At 41.9% G+C, this 13,358-nt stretch overlaps 1 protein-coding gene across 1 annotated transcript in view; it reads right to left on the reverse strand.

Annotated features, from left to right (window-relative positions):
* Positions 1–480: 480 nt before the first annotated feature.
* The window catches only part of LOC105035916 (heat stress transcription factor A-1), a 54,981-nt gene continuing 42,103 nt past the window's right edge, over positions 481–13,358 (reverse strand). Inside the window, exon 2 of the mRNA XM_010911631.4 lies at positions 481–2,079. Within this exon, the coding sequence (XP_010909933.1) occupies positions 808–2,079 (1,272 nt within the window). The 3' untranslated portion in view covers positions 481–807. The remainder of the gene's footprint in view (positions 2,080–13,358) is intronic.

The raw sequence follows: 13,358 nt of genomic DNA on the forward strand, positions 1-13,358 counted from the left end.
GCACATTGGAAAAGGTGGCTGCCCCATTTGATAATATATAAAGATAAATTAATAACATATATAATAATAATGTATTTTGCATTGCAAGACAAAAATCAGCTGATAAGAATTTGACCTAATGTAGAATTGCACCGACCAACTACGAAATGCAAAATTATATATAGATGAAGCATGCAGTAAGCCCACTAATGCTGTCCAAAATCTTCTTTCTCATTCATCTCATTCTAAGATGCTCACACTGGAGCATACTAATCCTAAGGGAATTGGTTTTCCTTCGTACTCATTTTCCTAGATTGATTGGTTTTTTTCCCTTGATCCTGAGAGTTTAAGATAAATGACACTCCATGCAAAACAATTGGCTGCGAAAGTATTAACCATAATTCCCGGTGAAAATAGAACCAGTTGCAACAAAATAGCTTCCGGTTGTTTGCAGATTTTGTCAATGGATACCTCAAGTTTTAACTATAAGAATGCTATCAGGGCACAAAAAGAAGAGCATGTTGACGAAGATGGATGCAAAAATATATATTTTTGTTAACATCTCACACAGAAGCTTTCTTCCTATACAGCAAGACGTCAAAACCTCAATGAGATTTGTACAAACCCAAAAAGGGCAACCCAAGAGCGTTTCTGACAGAGTTTCCTTGGAAGAGACCAGGGGACTATCCTGAAAATGCTGCCAACTCCATAAGCAGGTGCCTCTGTAACTACAAATCATCAAGAGTACGCCAAGGAGATAAGGACCAGAGGATATTTATAATTGTCTATTGAATCTCCCATACCAAAGTTTGTAAAGGCATGATATCATCATTTCCTCTGCGATGCGAGAAGTCCCATCTTCTCTGTGAGATGGTCCATGCTCTGAGCATTGTCCCACCCATTTTCTTGTTCTGGCTGCATCTCCTTGGCTTCATATATACTTGAATCAACATCTTCTGCATCACCTGAGAGTGGGCTAGCAATGAGAAATTGTTCCCAGAAAGAATCATTTATGCTAGGAAGTTTCTGTTCCTCATCAGTGAAGATATCAACATCAGTATCAGAAGAAAACTTTTCTGTCTCAATGGAAACCTGCTCATCCATGCCTGCAGAAATGGGGTTCATATAGATGTTCTCTGCCTCAGGCTGCACGTAGACTCCACTTGAAATTCCAACAGCATTGCCATTTGGAACTACTCCTTCCATCTGAGAAAATTCAGGGATACTTGTATCAGGCAGTTGTGGATCAATGGCATCTGGAACTCTAGACAGAACACTCAAATCAGCAAGTTCAGTTGCTGTAACCATGTCAGCTACACCAGCAGATGATTGGATCTCAGATGGCATAGATGATGAGCAAATTGCTGAAAATCCAGAGCTCGGTGGCAAAAATGCTGTCCCTGAAGTAGTAGGGACCTCAGATAGGGTGACTCCCAAGTTCTGATTCGAAGAACTTCTGCCATCAAATGCCTGTGGTGATAAAGCAATGTTCTCGATAAGAAAATTCTCTGAGTTTCCCAAGGATTCCAACCTGGGAGATGTGTCCAAATTTAGAATCTGCATCAGCATAACTTTTGCTGCTTCATTCATTAAAGGCTGATATTTGATTATTTGACCATCAGGTGATAGGCTCTCACCATCCTGCTTGTTATCCTGCATGGGTAATCGCCGTTTTTTGTTCATTCCAGCTATGTGCCAATTACTGTCATTCTGCTGCACCAGCTGTGCCAAGAATCCAGGGCTCTGCATGGCTTTTGCCAAGAATGACATCATTTGCTGCTGCCGTTGTTCCATTCCCTTGAGGCGCTGGCCTAATGTCTGCAATTGACGATCTGTACCCTGCTGCTGCTGTCTCAGCCTCACCAGTTCCTGCATTAGTACATTCTTGTCCCTCTTGAGCCTCTCAATTTCCTCCTCCAACCCAAACTTACCCACCTCAACACATGCTGCAAGATTGGTACTCTGCACTTGAGGCTGATGTGCTTGGCTGGGTGTCTGGCCTGGTTTTCTTCTGTTGATAGTCTTCAGCAAATGTTTTTGGCCTCTTAGAAATCCCTCATTTGCAAATTCCCATCGATCCGGATTGACCTTCCTAAAACCCTGACAGATAATGCAGAAGAAATCAGGAAGATAAAAGAAGAAATAAATATCAATGTTTATGCAATATTTTAATGCAAATGAAACAAGCAGCTTTATCAAAAATAAGAGTGTAACACTACATGGCTCTTTTATCAACTGGGTGCACTACCAATATTATGGATAAGTATCAACAGTTCACCACAGTTTGGAGCATTACAACAAGAAAAGGAAGCATCACACGTGTTCCAGTGTTTTCTCTTGCATGAGCATAACTTTGATAGGCAGAAATGGCAAAAAATTCAACAAGGTCGTCCAAAATAAATGGGATAACACTCATCAGAGGAGTATTTTCAAATGTCTTATCATCATAGTTTTTATATAAACTATTATAAGAAAGTTCTGGGTTATCAACAAAACATATGAATTTTAGCTGTGTTTGTAACTTCAGAAGACTAGTTTAGCAATTTAAGTCCTACAAGGCTTGGTTATTAGGCTGTAATTAACTACTATTTATTTAATTCTACCATTTCTGTACTAGCAAACCTGATTTGTCCACTTACAAATTTTTTGGTTTGAAGAAGGGAGAATCTCCAAATAAAATATAAATCTCACCATTCAGAGATCAAAGAATCTGAAGAGAGGGTTATTAGAGTTTAAAAAATCCTGTCGAACTAATCCCTGACAATATAATACTCCTCCGTCAACCCAAACCCCAAATCAATAAATAAAAAGGCAAAGATCAACAATACGAAAAGCTCATATAATACAAGTGTTGTAGCACCATAAACAATCCATGCCAGCATATCTTCTGCTTTTTCTACCAAGAATTGTTGCATAACACAACATGGACAACAGAGAAGACCAATTCTACAAATTAACCCTGACAGAACATGAATTTATAGATTTAATAAATCAATAAAAAGAACATTTGATCAATTGATAAAACTGAATATTTAGTTCTAGAGCATGAACTCGAAAGGACAACACGATAAAATGATGATTTATCACAAAATAATTAGTTAAATGTTTTCATAGAATTTTGCCATTTTACAGTTTAACGACCTGATTCAAAGCATGGAGTCTAGAGTGTCAGTCCATGCTCCTTGAGAGAAGGGCTTGAAGGTGGTAGTTTTTATCGTGATCCCCATGTTCTTTTTTTTTTTTTTTAATTTTTATATATTTGGGCTCTGAAGGGGCAGGGGGGATTGGGGCATGATGCCATCAAACAGGGACCAGTCAACACTTGATAAAAAGATATCATTTGAATTGCATGAAGTAGATAAAATAGAACCACAACTGGCAGATGCAATCCTTATAATGTACAATAGCAAATCACATCATGAGCAATGTGAAGGGTAAAAGAGTAATAAGATTATGGGGAGATAAAGTGGAAAACACTAATTCAAACAAAATAAGGAACTGCATTATATTTTTTTTTTTTAAAAAATCCTCCAATTCACCGCCTTTTTTAATATTTGGAATATCTGAAATTTATGAGAAATAAGGCAACATAGTTTTATAAAGGTTCCAAGAACAACATTACCCTACTTCGCATCTGAGCCATTAGTCTTAAATAAGCACTTAAACAGTAAAATTATGTGACACTTCAAGCTAGGCAGAAACATAACTAAGATGATATGAACAAGAATTAAAAGTCCAAAATGTTCACACTCTAGAAATACTATTTGGGCCTTATTTCGAGCACAATTTCATGTTCAAGGAAAAAAAAAGAGAGTTTCCTCTTAACTTGAACTTGAATTGCAAGCAATAAGCTGATTCTTGTCTGCTAGGCACTTTTATTGTCTGCAACTAATCCTCAACATATATTTTTGACTCTATAAAACTCCACAATTTGACCCTGAGATAAAGAAAGTTAACATGACCAAAGAAATCATCTCCTTGTATATAAAGTTCTAGAAGCAATTCCAGCATGTAATCCCTCACATGCAGCCATGAATGCTACCATCTTAATGGAGCATGAAGCATAAACAATTATCTTCCTTAGACTGCAAAGCAAAAAAAATGCACAAAAAGACTTTCATACAAGATAAGGGCACTTATCACCATGCAACTTAAGAGTGGCTCACAAAGATATATGTCCCTGATGAATCTTTGAGCATGTTGTCTTCATGACAGTCCTTAACTGTGGCAATTTTTTATCTGAGGTCCATCATGATAGTGAGAGAAATATTATCTGATGCAAGCACCTCTACTGAGGGAAAGGAATAGAAAAGTTTGGTAACAGAAAAGGTTGATATCATCATGCAAATCTTCAAGGCCTCAACAACATAATATGTTTGAGATGAAATTGCCAGATTTATGCAGTATCCTGCATTTGTGTGAGCATCTGTTTATAGTTATCATCTTTTAAATTGTTAAGCTTCATGTTCAATCACTTATGAAAGTTTTCATCCTTTTGATCCCTTTATTAAAATTGATCTTCAAAATAAACACGCGCACGCACACACAAACACACACACACTTCTCATGAGGCAAGACTGCTAGGTCTTTTAAAGTAGCTGGATAAGACTATTATGTAGGATTTAGGACTCATCTAATTGAAGAACTATAAAAGACCATTGAAAAGGTTGATATCATCATGCAAATCTTCAAGGCCTCAACAACATAATATGTTTGAGATGAAATTGCCAGATTTATGCAGTATCCTGCATTTGTGTGAGCATCTGTTTATAGTTATCATCTTTTAAATTGTTAAGCTTCATGTTCAATCACTTATGAAAGTTTTCATCCTTTTGATCCCTTTATTAAAATTGATCTTCAAAATAAACACGCGCGCGCACACACAAACACACACACACTTCTCATGAGGCAAGACTGCTAGGTCTTTTAAAGTAGCTGGATAGGACTATTATGTAGGATTTAGGACTCATCTAATTGAAGAACTATAAAAGACCATTGATTTTGGTGCCAAACTAATGTAATTACAAAACATTAATGAAAACTTTCATTTTGGTACCAAAGTGATGGAACCACTTACTTCATAGCTTCACAGAAAGCTTTGAGGCAATTTTGTGAATAACATGCAGAGTGGTGTATATGGAAGGTATAAAGGGGACATAAGTTGCATGAGTTACATCGTTTAAAAAACCTGCAGGAATTAATCATCCACATATCCCTTGTATATGATTGATTTCACTGCAGGCCATGATACCACTCTGTACATCTTTCCTGTATTATTAGTGTTGGGGGTAATGTATCATCCAACCTGAAGACAGAAGCAAATGGGAGATCCAAACAAATTCGGACCTTACCAATCCCCACCTCCCAACCTAACCGCCCTGAGTAGTGCTATCAACCGAAAAGCCTTCTAGCTTCGGTCATCGATCCTAACTTCGGTCGCCAATCTCAGCTACCAACACCAAAGAGACATCCCTACCAGCCCCGCCATCGGTCGATCCAAAGTACTCTAACCGAACTCAGTCCGATTCAAAAATCTTGCGCCCCTTTTCAAATTTGAATGACCGCGGCATGACAGCTGGCCCCAAAGCAAATAAGGCAGTCATAACTGTCGCATTCTAAGATTTCCGGCCCCAAATCTCGTCCCATTACGCCTAAGCCGGTCGAGATGGACCAGAAATATTGCCCCCTAAATGGCTTTCACCTCTATCTACAAATAGAGGCCTCAAAGGGACCCTCAAGGTACGCACATTCTCTCTCTCACACGCTCCTTCTCATATATTTCAGAGATCTGACTTGAGCGTCGAAGGATCCCCACCGAAGTCAATCCGGTTAGGACTTGTTTTGTAGATCTCGCTGCACCTACAGATCCTACTCAACTCCAGCCGCCCGACTAGGGTCAAAAGTCTGCCGCAAAAGATTGACGCTAGAGAAAGGACCAGGAGCAGAAGATTGACATCATGGCACCGTGCAAAGAAGTATCCTCCCACCATTACAATGCTGCTAACTCTCGATCAGTTGAGAATCTTGCCAACCAATAGGCCAAGGTGCAGCCCTCGGAGGTTCCGCCTCCACCTTCTCAGTCAGGAATAGCCATTAATGCAGAGCAATTCAACCTGCTTATCCAGCAAGTACGGGATTTGACTGTCGCTATTCAAGCAATGCAGCAAACCAATCCCGCACCATGGGCCACTCCATCGAAGCAACCTAAGGCTCCCCCGCAAAGCCCTGAACAGGGGAGATAGACTTGGCAAAGCCGACCCCGAGGCCCAGAGCAAAGAGGACGATGATCCCCAAGCCCTCACTCTGGACATCACTCCACTTCGGGCCGATCCCACTCACAGCACTTAGAGGCCTATACTGCTCGAGATGCAGAAATCAACCGTAGACCCCATGAAATGAACCCACAGATAGAGGCACTCCGCAACTAGGCTCCTGTATGGGACGACGGGTTTAACACCGATCTGTTGTTCAGCACCCAAATCATGCAAGAGCCACTTCCCAACCACTTCAAGATCCCGCAGCTAGAGAACTACAATCGGACCACTGATCCTGTGGACCATCTAAAAAGTTTCAAGATTGTCATGCTTCTCCATGGGATGATCAATGCTGCCATGTGCTGAGCCTTCCCATCCATTCTGAAGAATGTGGCTCGACAATGGTACTCAAGTCTCAAACCAAGAAGATTCACTAGGTCGACCAGTTGAGTCGGGCATTTGTCACCCACTTCATAAGCAGCAGAAGACAATGCAAAGGATCGGACTCTTTGATTAGCATTAAACAGAGAGGAGAATCACTCCGATCTTATATTGGTCATTTTAATATGACCATATTTGAAGTCAGCGACCTAAATCAGTCGATCGCCATGACCACCATGAAGGATGGACTCCTAAAAAATAGTCTCTAATTTTCACTGGAGAAGACCTATCCCCATGATTTCGCTGACATGCTGGCCTGACAAAGTAGTATGCTCGGACGGAGGAAGCTTTTAAGGAAGAAGAAACCCTAGCATATGCTGCTATCCAAAAGAAGAGGAAACCAAGGAATCCCCACCAAGGCGAGACCATGAGAAGAGTCAACAGCGCTCTCGATCTCCACCCAGATGCTGAAGGTCCAAAACCCCACCTCGAAATCGCCAACCAAGGAGCCCCTCCGGGAGGGGGCGGTGTACATCTCCACCAAGAAGATTCACAACTTACACGCCATTAAACACCCCCCAACCTAGGTGTTGATGGAAATAAGGATCGGCTCTCTAGTTTGAAAAGGATGTGTACCAATGCGAGTCAGCACAATCCGAATAAATATTGTCTCTACCACCGCGACCACGGCCACAATACTGAAGACTGCATCCAACTCCAAGACGAGATTGAGGAGCTTATTCGATGTAGGCATCTGGATCGGTTCATGAGACATGGATGTGAACAGCAGAGGTCACCATGACCACTAGAGTAACAGCAAAGAGAGCCCTTCAGAGACCTACCCATAGCCGAAATAATACACCATAAGTGGAAGGCATCATGGTGGTGGAACGAAGGAACCCACGGAACCAATCAAGAGACAGAGAACTGAAGAGTCCATTATTTTCACCAAAGATGCATAAGGAGTTCCGTTCTCACATAATAATGCGGTCGTTGTATCTTTGAATATAGCAAATTATGATGTATGCCGTATATTAGTTGATAATGAAAGTTTGACCGACACATTATTCTATGATGCTTCCTCTAAAATAGGTATATTCTTGGAGCGGTTAGAACAACACGATTCCCCCCTCATGGGATTTACTGAGCATGCTATTCCTATTGAAGGAGTCATTACCGTAACGGTAGTTGCCGAACAAGCCCCTCGACGATCCATGGCTCGGATAGATTTCCTCATAGTCCAAGCACTGTCGGCTTACAATGCCACCCTCAGATGATCAGGATTGAATGCACTCTAAGCCGTAGTGTCTACATATTGCTTGAAGGTGAAATTTCCAACTGAGTATGGCGTCGGAGAAATCCGAGGAGATCAAGTCCTAGCATGACAGTGCTAAACCCTCGCTCTTCAGAGAACAAGACCTGATGCATGTACCATCGACGAACTGGACACCCGTGATGAATTAACTGAAAAGCATGGAGAACTGATAGGAGATCGCGAGACGGTCCCACTAAATGATGGAAATGAGAAGTATATAATGCAGATCGGGTCAAACTTGGATCAGGTAACCAAAGATCATCTGACTTTCTTTTTGTAGGAAAATGCTAATATTTTCACCTGGACACCAGCTGACATGTCAGGCATCGACCCCATAGTGATGTCCCATCGGCTGAACGTGAACTTATTGACCTATCAAGCAAAAGAAATGAAGCTTGCTTCCAAATGGCAAAAGGCAATAACCGAGGTGGACAAGCTACTCAAGGCCGACTTCATATGGAAGGCAATCTATCAGGATTGGATTGCTAATATGGTCCTCGTGAAGAAGGCCAATGGCAAATGATGAATTTGCATTGATTTCATTGATCTAAATAAAGTTTGTCCGAAGGACAGCAACCCACTACCTCGGATCGATCAGTTGGTGGGCGCTACTTCGGGACACCAACTTCTTATCTTCATGGATGTTTTCTTCAGTTACAATCAAATCCGGATGACGCCTGAAGATAAAGAGAAAACCACCTTTATTACTAACCAGGGCTTCTTTTGTTACAGGTTTATGCCCTTTGACTTGAAGAATGCATGTGCAACATATCAGCGCCTTGCAAACAAAATATTCAAAGATCAGATCGCACGAAACATAGAGGTCTATGTGGATAACATGCTCGTCAAAAGCAAGTCCTCACAAGCTCATATTGATAATCTCAAGAAAGCCTTCACCACTCTTCGAAAATATTAGATAAAGTTGAATCCGACCAAATGCGCCTTTGGAGTCGCCTCAGGGAAGTTCTTAGGATTCATGATTTTAGACCGAGGAATAGAAGCAAATCCTGAGAAGATCCGGATCATACAAGAAATGAATCCACCAAAGACTATAAAAGAGGTTCAACACCTTATCGGGAAAGTGGTAGCACTAAGTCATTTCGTCTCTAGATCAGTTGAGCATTGTCTATCCTTCTTCCAGATCCTCAACCAAGGAACTTCCAATGGACTGTAGAATGCTAACAAGCATTCGAAGAATTGAAGAATTATCTCGCCTCCATACCACTTCATGGTAAGCCGGAGCCCAATGAAGAGCTTTATCTGTATTTAGCAGTTTTCCCTATTGCAATAAGTGCAGTATTAGTCTGTGAACGGGATAAAATCTAGAAGCCGATCTACTACATCAGCAAGACTCTCCAAGATGCCAAAACCAGGTACACCAAGCTGAAAAACTCATCTACACTCATTATTTCGGCTCGAAAGCTCCGACCCTATTTGCAAGCGCACAATTATGTAGTCCTAACTTACAAACCTCTCGATATGGTCTTGCATCGGCCCGACATGCTGGGTCGATTAGCAAAATGGGCGATTGAGCTCACAGAGTTCGACATAAAGTTTCGACCCCACCCCATATCAAGGTGCAGGCCCTAGCAGACTTCATTTCAAAATGCATGATCCCGAAGGATATCCACGAAGAGCCTGGACCAGTCAGAAGCCCACCAGAAATCGAACATGAAGAGCTCTAGATCATGCATGTGGATGGATCATCAAACTCTGTCAGATCAAGAGTGGACTCGTTACTAATTGGTCCAAAAGAATTCGTCGCCAAATATGTATTATGGTTTGACTTTCCGGCCACCAACAATGAAGCCGAATATAAAGCTCTCATTATCGGACTAAAAATTGCAAAAGAACTCAGAGTACAAAAGCTGACGATCTGCAACGACTTCCAATTGGTGGTGGGACAAATGAAGGGAGATTTCAAAATACAAAAGCAAAATATGAAGAAATACTAACAAAAGATGAAGGATCTTATCCTGTGTTTGTTAATTTTGACATTCAGCAGGTATCCAGATCGAAGAACTCAAGGGCCAACCTACTATCTAAGCTGGCAACTTTGGCACCAGAAGACTTGCCTAGAGAATCCTTCTTTGAAGTCTTGAAAGAACCAAGCACAAAAGAAACAATCTCTATCTTACAAATCGACACCGAACGAAGCTGGACGGACCTATACATCCAATTCTTGAGAGACGGATTACTACCCCGAAACTCAAAGGAGGCCTGAAAAATCAAGCATCCAGCGCCCCACTATATCCTCTATCAAGCCAAATTATATAAAAGGTCCTTTTCCCTCCCGCTCCTTAGATGTTTGCACCTATCTGAAGCTGATTACGCCCTGCAACAAGTACATGAAGGGATATGCAGAAACCATTTGGATGGTAAGTAGTTGGCTTACAAAGTACTTCGATAGGGATACTATTGGCTCACGATGCAGGAGGATACAACAAACTTTGCCAAACACTGTGATCGATGCCAACGTAACAACAATATCCAATGTCAACCGATCGTGCTGTTGGTCCTGTCAACACCTCTTGGCCATTTGCACAATGGGGGATGGATATCCTTGATCCTTTTCCTCAAACATCGGATCAAAGAAAATTTCTACTTGTTGCCATTGACTATTTCATGAAATGGGTGGAAGCCGAACCTCCCACCAGCATTACCAAAGCTAAAGTAAAGAACTTCGTGTGCAAGTTCATCATCTACCGCTTCGGCTTCCCATGGATGCTAATCACAGATAACGGCTGTCAGTTCTTTGATTCCAAATTTATCGAATTTCGTCAGAGCCTCAGCATCTCACACCATCTCATGTCGGTGGGACATCCCCAGGCCAATGGAGAAGCTGAAGTGACTAACCATATCCTTTTGCAGAAACTAAAAGCTAGGCTAGACTGTGCTAAAGGATCATGGGCAGACGAACTGTGCTTTGAGCCTATCGGACCACTTATAGAATACCCATAGGAGAGACTCTTTTTAGCTTCTTCTTCAGGACAGAAGTAGTCATCCCTGTAAAAATTGGACTCCCATCCCCGTGGATCGAGAATTACAATGAGCAAGACAATGCAGAACTACTCCAGGCCAATCTAGATCTACTCGAGAAGGTCCAGTAGAAGGTACGAGTAAGGATGGTAGCCTACCAGCATAGAGTGGCATGGTACTATAACTCTTGCATCCGAGGCAGGAAATTCAAAGTCGGTGATGTAGTCTTGCACCAGCCCTGAAGTATTGCAACCCACAGAATGGAGGAAGTTGTCTCCGAAGTGGGAAGGCCTGTATCGGATGGATGAAGTTGTCAGACCCAAAACTTATCGCCTAAAGCGACTGGACAGAACTCTCTTATCTCGACTATGAAACTTAGAGAACCTCCATATGTATTATCAATGATGTATTAATCATCTTTCAATAAAATGATTTTTTTTTCAGAACATCGTTGCTTCTCTCACAACTTTCGAACCAAAGATCTCGCGAGTCGAGAAGCAAGGGCTAACCTATAAGGACCCTCGAAGGCCCCTCATTCTTAAACAAGCAGAACCGATGAAAATCTCGACTGATTAGGAAGCAAAGACTAACCTAAAAGGATCTTCAAAGTATTAACCTATAAGAACCCTCACATGAGAAATGAAGACTAACCTAAAAGGATCTTTGGAGGACTAACCTATAAGAACACTTGTATGAAGAAATGAAGGCTAACCTATAAGGACCTTCAGACCTTATCGTTCCAAGTGCTACGAATCGAAGATCCCGATAATAAAGAGATGAGGGCAAACCTATAAGGACTCTGAGAAACCCCTCGTTTCAAAACAAGCTGACTTAAAGCTTCGGCTATTCGAAGAATAAGGACCAACTCAAAAGGTCCCCGATGAACCTTAATACGAAGTTCAAAAGAATCTGAATTCGGGCCATGCCAACAAACAAACCAAAGAGAAAAGAAAATACAAGTGAAATAAGAGACTTCAATCTAAAATGTTTTATTCCAAAATTTGTCTGATTACAGCGATTAAGTCGTGAAGAACAAGTGACAAAAAAATAAAATACATCAGTTATGCAGAGAAGATCCGCCTTTGGCCCATGGAACCCCAGCACTTTGTGGACCCGATGCATCTTCAGCTGCCTAACCTTCTAGACTGACATCGACGGCCTCGGGCATCATTCGCTAGCTTGAAACTTTAAGAAGAGATACATCAACTTCGGGGAAGAGTTGCTTGACCGAAGCTTTGCATTCTCTAAAGCCGACCTCAAAACCCATGGTGGACGATTTCATTGTCTAGAGAACCATCTTGAGCTGGATAGCGGCGAGCCTGGCCTCTTACTGCTTAATTTTATCTTCGGCAACCCTACTTGCTGCCATATTCTTCACTAACTTAATGTGAAACTTTCCCATTGCGAACCTCTCCTTGTTTAAGGTTTGAATGAGATGATCAATGGCCTTCTTAGCTGAATTAAGTTTGTTTCGAAGCTTGGTAACTGCCAACCTCTCTTTGCCTATTGAGCACCGGAGACCATCAATTGTTTACTGAGCCGAATGAAGCTCGCCCTAAAGCAGACTTATCTTAGCGACTGAACCCCACCTAGCTTCCTCGATGGCTTTGGATGATGCTATGGTGTACTCCAGCTCGGAGATCCTTTCTTGGGCTACACGAAATTCGTCGCGACAGCGAGCCGCCTTCGCAATTGCACCCAAGTCGCCTCTCCTACCACCTTCATAAATTATTGCGCTCTTCGATCAGCTTAGACTTCTCTATGGCATGCGCTCTATCAGTCGGCTTAAGAAACCCCCTCAAACATCTTACTTCTACTAAAGCTTCGTCATAGCCGTTCTTCATTTTCAAGAACTTTCACTTTGCTTCGACATCATCTTTTTTGGCCCTACTAATGCCTTTTTCGAGGGCCTCAATTCGAGTCTTAATAGATAGAGTCACACATAAAGGTTCAGCTTGATAGTGGACAAACACACATCCACAGTATCTACATTGGTCAAGCTGAGAATGAACACATCGAAAGATTAGAAATCACAAAAGAGGCACGGAGGTAATAAGTTCCTTTCATTAATAAAAAGTTTGTTTAAAATTGGCAGGAAAAAGAAAAATAATACAGAATCCAAGTATTTACAATCTAAGCCCGAGGGTCGGTAGAAGAGATTGGAGCGGCTTCAACTGGTTGCTCAGACCCTCCACTAGGCTATGGAGGCATCGACGATGGCAGAATTTCGACGACTGCTGATGCGGGCATCTCCTTGACCGCCTGTTTGGAGGAGCACGGCTGCTCTTCAACTGTCGAGGGTTCAGAGGGCAGATCGTCATCAGCCTCTTCTGCATCCAGAAACGAGAGGTCCAGGTCCGAAAAGCAGGCCGCCACCCTCTGGTGGCAGATGTCTTGTCCGACCTTGAAGGCTACCTCGCCAAACTTCACTTTTTCCTCGGTGAACTTCT

The sequence above is a fragment of the Elaeis guineensis genome, chromosome 16, assembly GCF_000442705.2.
Source record: "Elaeis guineensis isolate ETL-2024a chromosome 16, EG11, whole genome shotgun sequence".
Lineage (NCBI taxonomy): Eukaryota > Viridiplantae > Streptophyta > Magnoliopsida > Arecales > Arecaceae > Elaeis > Elaeis guineensis.